The sequence below is a fragment of the Papio anubis genome, chromosome 2 (genome assembly GCF_008728515.1).
Source record: "Papio anubis isolate 15944 chromosome 2, Panubis1.0, whole genome shotgun sequence".
NCBI lineage: Eukaryota > Metazoa > Chordata > Mammalia > Primates > Cercopithecidae > Papio > Papio anubis.
Genome location: NC_044977.1, coordinates 162,371,910 through 162,384,734, shown reverse-complemented (window position 1 = coordinate 162,384,734; position 12,825 = coordinate 162,371,910). Strand labels below are relative to the sequence as shown.

Below are 12,825 nucleotides of genomic sequence, written 5' to 3'. Positions count from 1 at the left end.
CCCCCAACTCCTCTGGATGTCTGAGTTGAACCCGTTCAGCCATTCTTCAGATGTGACCTCCCCTGAAAAGATGTCTGTCATGAGCCTGTCTAGGATGAATCATTCCCACCTTTGTTAACATTATCTCTTCCAGAGGAGCTCCTGCCCCACCAGGAACCTGATAAGCATTGGGTATGGTTCTCTGTCCCCTGTAGGACCCACCCAGGGCCTGGCACCGAGCAGGTGCTTGGTTGACCTTTGTTGACCATTAGTAGCCATGGCAATAATGATGGTATTAATAGTAAACACACAAACAGGGCTTACTCAGTGCCAGGCACTCGTCTAACATGTTTTGGATTTATTAACATATTTATTCATCCTAATAATGGAAGGAAAGCTTAACAAATGAGGAAGCAGAAACACTGAGTGTTTAAGTAACTTTCGGATCATATAACCAATACTTAAACCCAGACCATCTTGTTCTTGGAGTCCATGAGCTTAACCATCAGACTACACAGCTTCTAGATCGGCGTCTAGAGTTGGACACATGCTTCCACTTCCCACAGATAGAGATGGAGAAGGAGACTAAAGAAGAACAAAGATGCTAGCTAGTAAATGAGCTGGGTCCTTGTGAGAGTTTTCCGTTCCATCGCAATGCCTTCCTGGAGGAATGAAGGAGGCTGCTGTTAGTAGCATTTCTCCTGTACCGGGAAAGGAGCCAATGCCACGCTGTGTAATAGTGTGGCTAACTGACGGGGTCCACGAGGAGACTCTAGCCTGCCTAGATCTACCTTAGGAATTACTGTTGAGCCCTGGGATTCTGTGTACTGTTAACACTTTCCCCAGCTAAAGACACAAAGATCCTTGAAGTTCATGGAGCCCTGACACACTCCAGGCTCTGGAAGCTATTCTCACTTAGGGAAGCGGCTGGGTCTAGAATAGGGAGGAAGCAAAGCCCTGAGGACCAGGGCGGAAGGGGAGCCATTGGGGCTGTTCTGCAGGGCTTCCCTGTCAGGCTGGCCCTGCACTCGGGCATGTCCTTCCATTTAAAGTGGCTAGGCTTCATCTGTGGCATGCAAACTCAATCTAACTCACACCCCAGCAGCGTGGGCTGCTGAGGGGCTTGTGGGAGCTGCTCCAGAGTCCCCACTTACAGCACAGCAAGCTGTGAACCCACTTCCCACACTGAACGGCATTTACAGGTCACTCTGGAAGGACTGAGCTAAAAAGCTGCTGACCAATTGCTAATGCGCTGTTTGTGGATGTTTCGTTAAATGTTTAAAATTTTTATTTTTCTGTGGCTTTTTTTGGACTCTACTTTTATATTTAGTATGTGTTTCATGTCTTGGATAATTTCACAACCCTGAGCCCTTTGCTCAGGATGAAAGGAGACCTGGCCTTGGAGACCTAGCTCATCGCTTCTCTGTGCCAACCCGTCCCCTGGCCCCAGGTGAGGGATCCCATCCCATAGATGTCATCCCATAAATGTTAGGGAGCTTCAGGCCAAGGCCAGCTGTGATGTCCCCTGGAGAAGCCGGAGAGACAAAGGGCAGCCTCACCAGGTAGAGGAGCCACTTGAGACAGGGCAGCTCGAGGGAAGCTCAAGCCAGAATCTTCTGTTTTCCCCTCCAGGCAAAAGAAAGGAGCCCTCCCTGGCCCACCTCCTGCTGGTGGCCCTGTGCTGGACACAGAAGCCCCACCTGGCTCTCTCCTTACCTTGCTCAAGGAGAAGGCCTCTGGGCTATGCCTGTAGAAGGTTTCCTTGAATGACCCCAGCCAGGTCTCAGCAATGCGAACCTTGTTCCTCAAGGTGGCCTCCTGGTCAACGGGGGAGGGGGCATCCTGATTTCGGTAGATGTGCCCTACCCGAGAGCAGGGAAGGATTTCAACGGAGCCACCGCAGAGCCAGGCCTGCCACGAAGGGAGAAGATAAATACCTTGGCATTCCGCCTTTAAGAACGCTGGGAAATAAGGAGCCCTATCTATGAGGGGCTGGCAAAATGCACAGGAAATCATGGGCGCTCAATGTGAAGACGATTATAGTCCTCAGTGTGGAGTAGAGTTTCCGGATTTGGAAGTTCTGGCCATGGGAGTGACAGGGTGGAGAGAATAGAGGCAGTTGTCCCAAAATGGGGACAAGGGGGCCATCCCCATGCAACTACCTGAATATGCGGCCCTTCAAACACATGCAGATCCAGCACTTAGAGAGATGTAGCCTGTGAATTAGCACCCCTACTCCCCAAAGGACACTTCCTCAGGGAAAAAGATGTCCCCAGTGGTCCGGGAATACCGCAAAGCTTGTGAAGTGTGGTACAAAGGCACCAGGGGCTGTTTGTGGTAGAGACAGAAGCAAGCTTTCCTGAGACATAGTCTTTACTATTTCAAGAAATTTCCCTCTGCTCTCCCACTCCCAAATGGCTCGAGGTCACTTGGCAGGAAGCCTTTCATTCCACATTTGGGGATAAAGGTTAAAGGAGAAGCGGTCCTAGGATAAGCAGCATATGAATGGAAACACCAAAACTGGGGTTCCCAAACTGTGTGCCAAGGTACCCCAGGGTGCCACAGCAAACTCATAGGGTCTGGTGTTAAATTTCTGAGAGAAACATGGTGACATCTGTTGGACTTTACGCAGAATATAAGCTTCAGGTAATTCACACTTTCAGCATTAGATCTCTGCACTTTTGATGACGAATATTTTTCTGGGGTTGGGTTTTCGGAGGGTACTCTGATGAAAAAGCAAGTATCATGCCAGGAAGCAATGTGGAACAGGAAATGAGGGTGACTCCAAGGTTTGAGAAGTTGTGCGGTGCCCAAAAGGTGCTAAGTTTTTATGACAAGTATTAAAGTGTTTGGACCAAACTACTCAATACACAGAACTTTGGGTATTTGCTTTGGACTATGGGTGCTGCAAAAACAGTACTGAGATGCTAAGAGTGCTATGAATAGAGAATGTGTGAGAGCCTCTGGAATCTCTGCACAGAAGTTAAAATAACTGAGACTATGCCCATCCTGGAAGCAGGTTTTGAGGGTCAATTTCACGAAGGCACTGAGAGTGAAACCAAGCTACAGCACAAGAGAGATGGGAAACTGTGAGAAATGGAAGGGTTGACACACAATACAGGAATGACTTCATAATATTCCCACAGCCTCATTCCTTCCCACTGACATTTCTAATGCCTGCCTTCAAGACGTGACCATACACACCACTCCAGAAATCCGACCTGTGTCCTCCCTTGGTCCAGGACATACCTTGAAAGACAGTTCGAGGTTTTCACCACCCCGCAGCGACATAAGAGGGTCATACGCTCCAGTGTTTTGGAAGTAATGTCTGTCCATGGCCACCACCTCTCCGGGCACCACAGGGCTCCTGGACACAGAAGACGGGCAAGACATTGTAGGTCAGAACCCAGAGCATAGCAGGCAAAGCTGGGGGCTGGGGTTTCCCAGGTGGGAGCTCCAGTGACTGAAAGAACAGGCTTTGGGCTCAGGTAGAATGCAATGTTTTTAATTGCAAGACTGGAGCAGAGCCATGATGTCGGAAATCCCAGTATTTGATGAAAACAGAGCTATTCTTGCTTAGGCCTTTTATACTCTGTTCTCAGGTACTGCTCCTAGAGAGGGCCCAGGGACCACATCTGAGGCTCCCCTGCCCTCTGGCTTGAGTCCCTCTGGAAAGATGTTTGGGAAGAAGGCCCTGGTTAAAATAAGGTACCCTGAGAGAGGTAGCACCAGGCCTGACACAGCGACATGGTCAGGCTCATTCCTCCTTTCTCTTTCTCACCCTCTTTTGTTTTCTAATGACCATCCACCCTCTCCCCAATTCTATGATGAACCCACCAGGGACCCTGGAAGCAGCTAAGTCCCCACTGCTCTAGGGGAAAAATAAATGATTTATAAACACAGGAAGCTAGAAACCTTTAATAAGGGAATTCAGATCGTAATACCCCTCAGAGAGATTTTAAACAGAGAAAGATGTAGTCAGGTTTTTGAAAAAGGGTCTCTTCATCTAGGAGAAACAAATTTTAATGCAGCCACACTCTGGGAATTTTTCAAAGTATAAATGACTAAGAGTTCAGATTTTTCTTAATTACTAAAGAAAAAGCAATGCATTAGCAAAGCTACTGCCCGCTAGGTTATAAAAATTCTACATTATACCGGAATACTAAAAACTGATGTTGTAATGATTATTCAGTATAATTTCCAATTCTGCCACTCCCAATTTGTAAGATCTTAGGTGGGCTACGTGTTTTTGAGCTCAGCTTCCTCAACTCTAATTGGGGATAAAATAGAGTTTCGTAATTGGGTTTCGAGGGGATGAAAAAGGTAAGCCATGTAAAATATGTAGCTCTGTGCATGCTACATTTTAAATGCTCACTGGATTTTGATGTTACAAGTTCAGCATTCCTTTTCTGACACCTGTGGGGTCAGTGTGTTTTTTAATGCAGAATTTTTTGGACTTTCAAAAGGGACATACACTATATACCACACATCAGTCGTAGTGGGGTCTGGGCCAGCACTCTTTAGTCAAATATGCTAACATTTCTTTAGTGAAACATACACATATTTTCACAGTAAGCAGTAAGTGGGATAAATAAGGCCAATGTAGACACCCGTGTCAGTTCAGGGCAGCTTTTGCTGTCTAATGATTTTGTTTTTGTTTTTGTTTTTTGTTTTCTGTTTTTTGTTTTTTTTTGAGACAGAATCTTGCTCTGTCACCCAGGCTAGAGTGCAATAGTGTTGTCTCAGCTCGTTGCAACCTCCGCCTGCTGGGTTCCAGTGATTCTTGTGCCTCAGCCTCCTAAGTAGCTGACTTGGAGGGACTACAGGAGTGTGTCACCATGCCCAGCTAATTTTTTTTTTTTTTTTTTGTATTTTTAGTAGACATGGGGTTTCACCATGATGGCCAGGTTGGTCTCGAACTTCTGGCCTCAAGTGATCCGCCCGCCTCGGCCTCCCAAAGTGCTAGGATTACAGGCATGAGTCACTGCACCTGGCCTGCTGCCTAATGAATTATTAAACAAATGCTTGGTTTTTAGAGCTTTTTGGATTTTGCAATTGTGAATAATGAACTGTGGCCTTGTATTTAAAATATAGCATAGCAGTGAAGCCGGTGTTCTCAAGGGCTTGGCTGTCTGGGTTTAAATTCTGGATTCACCTCTCATTGGCTTTATAGTGTTGGGAAACTTTTAAAATCCTTATGTACCCCAGAAACCATGGAGGCAGACAACCAACCCCACTGTGTCCTTTCAGAATTCCTGACCCACAGAATTCATGAGCTTAATAAAATGGCTGTGTTTTACACCAAGTTTGAGGTGGTTTGTTATGCATAAGATATCTAGTGTGTCTACTTAAATAGAAGAGTCATCCAAAAACCAAACATGTGAGAAGTCACCCATACAATAGGATATATTTGAGACCTATGGTTCTTAGCATTGACCTGCTTGAATTCTTCCTGTTTGCTAAGACGGGACCTGAGGAATCCACACTGTACCTGATGAGAGAGCTGGGCCAAGATTCCATCTCAGGTTGCCACACTGGGGCATTAACTGATGCTATCTGGAAGAGCCTGGCAGAACTTTATGAATACAACAATATAATGATGGTAACACCTACATCTGGGTGCTTGGCACTCTCTAAGTGCTTTTCACATATTAGCTCATTCAATCTTCACAACAACCCTATAAATAAATACTAAAATTGCTCTCAATTTACTGATAAGGAAACTGCAGCATACGTTAAGTAATTTACTAGGAAACTGTGGAGGCAGGATTAGACCCCAGGCAGGCAGGCTGCAGAGTCCATCTTGAGGAGGCAACGGCAAAGCAGGTGTGAAATGGGGCCTCACCTGATGGGGCTTATTGGGGACTGGAGGGCCTTCCTCACATGCTCCGGCAAAGGTTCCCAATGGAAATCCAGCTTCCAGTCCAACACCCCACGCTGCAGGTCCTTCGAGGGGTAATACTGGAAAGTCTTCCAGTCAATCACATCTATCACCGGAGATACCACCCGGCTCCTGGAAAGAATTGTGGAATCAAACAAGGGACATAAAGCATTTACTTGCTGAGACTGGAAACGTAGTCTGTACATGCGCTGCCCAGTATGGCGGCTACCAGACACCCATACCTAAAATGGGGTTTATCCAAATCAGGTGTGGAGTAAAATACACCCTGGATTGAGAATACCTTAGCATGGAAAAAAGGATGCAAACATCTCAATAATTTTTACATTGGTTACATGTTGAAATGGTAATATTTTGGATCTATTGGGTTTACTAAAATATATTATTAAAATTAACTTCATCTGTTTCTTTTTATTTTGTAATGTGACTATTAGAAACTTTTAAATTACATATTGTTATGTGTTATATTTATATTGTTATATTCGTATACATGTGTGATATTTATATTGTAGAGCAGGGTTCTAGAAAATGTTTTTCCATAAGGAATTGGGGTCCATTGCTTTAAAGAGCATGCCAGTACTTTTCTTTCTTCAAAAACCTTTTCTTGACAGCACTGAGAGATACAGAGAGGGGTTCTAGGCTCAGCTCTGCTACTAACGAAGTATGTAATCTTGAGATAGCTGTTATACCTCTCTGGGCCTCAGTTTCCTCATTTGTAGAATGGGAGGTTGAACTACTCCCCACAAAGGCCTTTCTCAGCTGCAATGCTCTAGGACTGTGGCTCTTAACTGCTTTTGGGGTCCTTGATCCCTTTGAGATTCAGGGGAAAACTGTGGGCCACTCCTGAGTGAAAACTTGTATGTCCATGTAAAAAGTACTGTGCACGATGTCAGAGAGTTTACGGACCCCTACTCTCAGGTCTAGTTCTTCTTCCTCCTTGTAGCATAAAACTTGATTGGCTTGAGAAATCAGGATTTCCAAGACCTGGAAGCGTCCCTACTGTCAATGCATGCGTATGTGAACATGTGGTATCTATAACCAAAGTGCCTGAATCTTGGTTTACTTGCTCGTTTCCTGCTACTGTTGGTGATTTTTAGCCGAATTTTATTTTTATTTTTTATTTTTTTGCACAGGCTGGAGATATAACTGCAGAGTGATGTAGGAAATTGACATGGGTCATATACTTTTTAACTAAGTGGGTGTACCAGGAGCTGCTATCCACCTAACCAATATCTCAATCACATTTTCTCCCCCTGGCCTGTCATGATAATTATGTCTTAAATCTGTGCCATGGAATGAATCAGGCCTGAACTTCAGGGTGGCTAGAAGGTACCACTCTAAGAGAAGTGAGATTCCTGGGAGGGGAGACACCAGCCACACTGCGTTTACACTACCATCAAATTCCACTTCTGTTCCATCATCTTGGAGAGAGCCAGGGTGGTCCCACGATTTCATTATCTGCTTTAATCTATGGCTTTAGGTAACTGATATAAGTGTAAGGAGTTGTGGGGGTCTATATTTAGAGCAGGGATCTGAATATGCTTTTCCTGCCTCTTTCACATTGTTTCTGCTGGGAGGCAAGGGGAACATAATCCCTCTGGGTCTCCCCTATTTTGGGGGTACCCTGCATTGACCTAAGAAAACTGAGAACCTAGACCGGGGAGGAAATGAAGGCACCCAGAGCCCGTTCCAGAGTCTCCACTTACTGTGTAATGAATCAGGCAGATGGATAAATTTGGCTATTGGCAAAGCATTTTGTGGAATTTTGGAATCAGGAGCTAGGGAATCGTGTGACTGAATTAGGAAGAAATGCATGAAATTTGTGCCATCTTCAGCAATCATAAAAGGACAAGAAAGGGACTTGCATTCAAGCATTCCCACAGTCAATTCATCCTAGACCTCTGTGCTGTGTATTTATTTCTTTTTTTCTGTTTTCTTTTCTTTTTCTTTTTTTTGAGATGGAGTCTTGCTCTGTCGCCCAGGCTGGAGTGCAGTGGCGCAATCTCAGCTCTGCCTCCAGGTTCACGCCATTCTCCTGCCTCAGCCTCCCAAGTAGCTGGGACTACAGGCACGCACCACAACACCTGGCTAATTTTTTGTATTTTTAGTAGACTTGGGGTTTCACCGTGTTAGCCAAGATGGTCTCGATCTCCTGACCTAGTGATCTGCCCGCCTTGGCCTCCCAAAGTGCTGAGATTACAGGCGTGAACCTCTGCGCCCAGCCTCTTTTTTTAAAAAAAATGGTCTCACTCTGTCTCCCAGACTGGAGTGCAGTGGTGCAATCTGGACTCGCCGCAACCTCCACTTCTCAGGCCCAAGTGATTCTTCAGCCTCAGCCCCCCGAGTAGCTGGGACTACAGGCATGAGCCACCATACCCGGCTAGTGTGTGTGTGTGTGTGTGTGTGTGTGTGTGTTGAGAAACGGGATTTCGCCATGTTGTTGAGGCTGGTCTCGAACTCCTGAACTCAGAGTGATCTGCCAGCCTTGGTCTCCCTAAGTGCTGGGATTACAGGTATGAGCCACTGCACTTAGCCTGTGCTGTGTACTTCTTAACAAAGGAGTACAACAGAAGAGAAACATTCATTATGTTTCTCTTTTTGTTTTGTCTTTCTGGAAGCTCAGAGTCACATGTAAAACTTACTTCTAATAACTGTATTACCCCTGACTCCCAATACCCTCTTTTCCTTTCTGAAATCTTCTTTTTCCTCTATTTTAACTGTGTACAACAGTGATTAATCATGAGCCTCCCTGAGTACATTTTGTATAGAAATAAAGAATAAATGTCAATGAATGAAGTGAGGAGTGCTTTCTATTTTGGTCTTTATTCCTATGGACGATAGTGGCTGCCTAAGCAGGGCTAAATTACTGACTCAAAAAGGGTGATTGATTAAAATCAAAACCCCACAGTCTTCTATTTAGCTTTGTGGTTTTGTACCTACAGATGTGTCTGGTGTTCTTGGAATTCACGTAAAGCAAAATAGCGAGACTACCTCATTTGACTTGGAAGGAGCTGGAAGTGTCTGCTTACTTCATCATTCCCTCACCTGTGAATTGAGTTTTAACCCTCAGGCAGGTACAAGGTTGATCCTATGTTAAGCCTTTCTAAGTTCCAGGAGATCAAGTGCTTATATTTTAAAAGGCAAACAGAAGGTGTCAAGCTACCAACAAAGACTGGCTCACTGAAATATGTGAGATCAACGAATACATTACTGTCCAGATATTCAAGAGCTAACTGTAGTTTCAAGCTTCCCATAACCTTTTACCACGATAAAGAATAAGCCCTCGTTCATCTCATTCCTTGTTAATTCTCCTGAGCCTGGATGTTCCTCGAGGTCCATGATACATGAGCCATTTTGAAAGTTCATGCGTATTCTTGGTGTTTGTGGAAAGTCTCTTATACCAGAAGCAGAAGGCTCTGAATTCTCCCTTCCCAGAGCTCTTGCTGCTCAGGTGTGACCGCAGGACTGGCACCAGCTCTTGCAGCGGCAGATATGAGGACGTGTCATGCTGAGGGGTATGAAGTACAATGGTGGCTGGAGAGTTTCCTTGGGGCATCTGAGCCAAAGAAGGCTGCTCCCTCTGGGGGGCCAGGAGGCGTCCTGACCTCCTGCTGCTCCTTGACGCTCGCACACGTGCACACACACACACGCACATGCACGCACACACGCACACGCACGCACACACACACGCACACGCTCGCTCCCCCCACAGACTCTCACATGCTCACACACACACACTGACTCACATGCACAAACACGAGGGGTTCTTACACTGCTTTCCATCATTTAATCCCTCAAAGGGCAGAGTGGGAGGTGTTTTGCTCCCTGCCCCACATTGCTTCTCCCCACAGCAACCCTGGCTGATCCTGAAGGGCTGGATGTCTCGCAGATAGGGACCAAACCCATCTTCAAGACCCATCTTCAAGTAAGAGATAACTTGGTCAGCTTCTTGAGATGATACTATCTTTCAGCCCCTTTCAAGGCTGTCCCTTTCCCCTTAGAAACCTTCATCCTTCCGGGGGGGTCTGGCTTCCACTGCTTGGCTTGGGTATGAGAGCTGGCGGTCAACACAAGGCAGCTGGGAGCTGGATACAACAGCTAGTCTTGGTTCCCTTCGTTGTTACTTTGTGTAGAAACTGGCCATCAATCAGCACCTCCCAGGGCCGCCCTAAAATCACTTGCTCGTAGGGAGACTCTGTGTAGGGTTGCTATGAACAGTTACAGGAGTTGTGCACTGTGCAACCCAAGAGAACACCTCTAATATCATCGTTACCGTAAATTTGCATTTTTATTTTGACAATTTGCGGACAGTTGGCATTAAGATGTCTTACTCTAATAAAAGCAGTATGTTATGACCAATTTTCTGAGGAATGGGAGTCAGGAGGAATGGTCATGGGGAAAGGATTTCTACCAATTCAAATAAAGTTGCCACATGGCTAGTAGGAACCTGCTAGGCAGGGACAGGGAACAAAGGCTGGTCAGCAGGCTCTGAATTCCTTGGCCAGGCTATGGAGGAGACTACGACTCTTTGAAATAGCTGATTTGTGGCTTATTGCACCGTTCACTCACCACTCCTACCCCACCTTTTTTTAAATAAGAGCTCTTAAAGACCCTTTTTTGTCTTTTGGGCACTGTGTCCTCATCTGGTGACAGAATGTCTCCTGACACAAGCCTTGGAGACAGCTGGGCCCCTTTCCTCTCCATGTGAGGAGCTGCACCAAATGGCTTCCGCAGCTTGGCTTTGCATGAGGCATGTGGGTAACGTCCCTGGGGGAGAAAAGCACACGCTGAATGAGGCTGCTCTCCCTGCCACAGCTCACAGAGCAGCGCCATGTGGAGTGGAGAGAGTGGGACTCAGATACCAGAGGTGGCTTTTCTTCCAGATCCTCACCTGCCAAGGTCTACAAGCTGGACACTGGGGCCCAGAGAAAACAGTGGACAAGAAGCCATGAATGAGGTGTGGAGAGGACGAAAATGTGGTCACATCACGCAGAAGAGATGGAACCCAAAGAGGAAGGCAAGCCAGTAACACCAGGATCAGAGTCCCAGTGAGAGTGTGTGTGTGTGTGTGTGTGTGTGTGTGTGTGTGTGAGAGAGAGAGAGAGAGAGAGAGAGAATGAGAGACCAAGAGACAGAGAGACAAAGACCATGAGAGAGGTAGAGAGGCAGACAGACAGAGACAGACAAGAGGGGAAAAGAGGAGAGGGGAAGGGCACAGGAAACTAGGATATCTCTTAATCACAAAGGGCTTCCCAGGGAGCCCCATTTTCTTTGTAGCCTAGGACACTGAGGTACTGCCATGTCTTTCTCCCTTCACCTAGCTCTCTGAAATGGGCCCTGATGTGAGAAGCAGATATGAGGGACTCACAACAGCAGGTAACACATGTCTCACAACCGGGGTGGGGTTAGGGGTGACTAATATTTCTCCCTGAGCAGCTTCTCCAACTCTTAAAAAGAAAGTGTATACAATAAAAAGAGCACTGGACCCAGAGTCAGAAGACCTGACTCTGCCCTTACACATCATGTCACCTCTCTGAGCCTCAATTTCTCCCCCTATAAAACAGAAGCTAAAATACCTGCCTGAGGCATCTCATGCGGGTCATTAAAGAAAGCATATGAAATAAGTCTGTGAGGGTTACACATACATAAAGTTTAATGATATTAATTACTGCATTTCTAAATGTCTGCATAAAAGAAGCATAGAAAACAGCCCAGCTGTCAAGTGGCTGCGTGACCCTCAGGGGTCTTTTTTACTTTCCTGGAACTCAGGGTTCTCGACAGTGAAATCATGAGGTAGGACAAGAAGATCTTCATGGTCCCTCTGAGAGCCACCTGTCTGTGATAACAGATGGCAATTAGAGGAGAAATGGGCGAGATCAACTTTAGAGTCTGACTCCAGTGATAGACATTGCTGTGATTTCAAGATGGTCCTTTGCATGGAACACAATCAAAACTGGCAGCTTCAGAGGGCTTGTGCATTTTCTTTTCTTTTCTTTTCAGGATGGAGTCTCGCTCTGTTGCCCAGGCTAGAGTGCAGTGGCACGATCTTGGTTCACTGCAACTTCTGCCTGCCAGGTTGAAGTGATTTTCCCACCTCAGCCTCCCGAGTAGCTGGAATTACAGGTGCCCACCACCATGCCCAGCTAATTTTTGTATTTTAGTAGAGATGGGGTTTCACCATGTTGGCCAGGCTGGTCTTGAACTCCTGACCTCAGATGATCCGCCTGCCTCAGCCTCCCAAAGTGCTGGGATTACAGGCATGAGTCACCGCACCTGGCCAGCTTGTGCATTTTCGTGTCCTAGTTCTTGTCCTAGTGCTGAATTTATGTGTGTCTTCTTTTCTTATGAGATGTGAGTCAAGAGGCAATCTGTCTCATAAACTGGGCAACTGGGCAACATTAATCTGTCTTGATGTCACTTGAGTTCTGATTATTCTTCTTTGTTAAAATGGAATGCTGAACTATTAACAATTTACTTTCTGTCATTTGAAACCGTCTCCATTTGGCAGGATGGTAACTCCTATGTCTCCAGGATTCATTCCGATGTGGTCCAGAAATTTTTTCTTATATTTGATTGATCATCCCGAACTTCAAGTGAGATAATAAACATTCACCATGGGTAGGCGTGAAGGATAGAAGTTACAGGCTTGGTTCTAGCATTGATCCTATCTTGCTGGGCAGCATCAAACAATTATTGATCATGGTTCCACTCTGCTACATGCCTACTTGAGCTCCAAGGGGTATGCCTGAGGTGGTTCAAGGTGGGCCAGCCACTAGGTTTCAGTTTTCCTGGGTGGGATATTCAGACTGAGGGTAATGGTTGACTAGACATGTTTAGGAACTGTTTGTCTTGAGCAAGGAAGTAGGAAAGAGATTGACAGTCAGATGGGGAAGGAGAGCAGAGAAATGATCAAGAAAAATGCTAAGATGCTTGTCTACAGGGTAATG

The 12,825-nt window shown here is 46.0% G+C and overlaps 1 protein-coding gene across 1 annotated transcript in view; it reads right to left on the bottom strand.

Annotated features, from left to right (window-relative positions):
- Positions 1–12,825, bottom strand: part of GALNT15 (polypeptide N-acetylgalactosaminyltransferase 15) — a 51,381-nt gene that overhangs the window by 14,871 nt on the left and 23,685 nt on the right. Inside the window, exons 5-7 of the mRNA XM_009201761.4 lie at positions 5,825–5,992; positions 3,229–3,346; positions 1,696–1,890 (exon numbers count right to left, since the gene is read on the bottom strand). Of these exons, the coding sequence (XP_009200025.1) occupies positions 1,696–1,890; positions 3,229–3,346; positions 5,825–5,992 (481 nt within the window). The remainder of the gene's footprint in view (positions 1–1,695; positions 1,891–3,228; positions 3,347–5,824; positions 5,993–12,825) is intronic.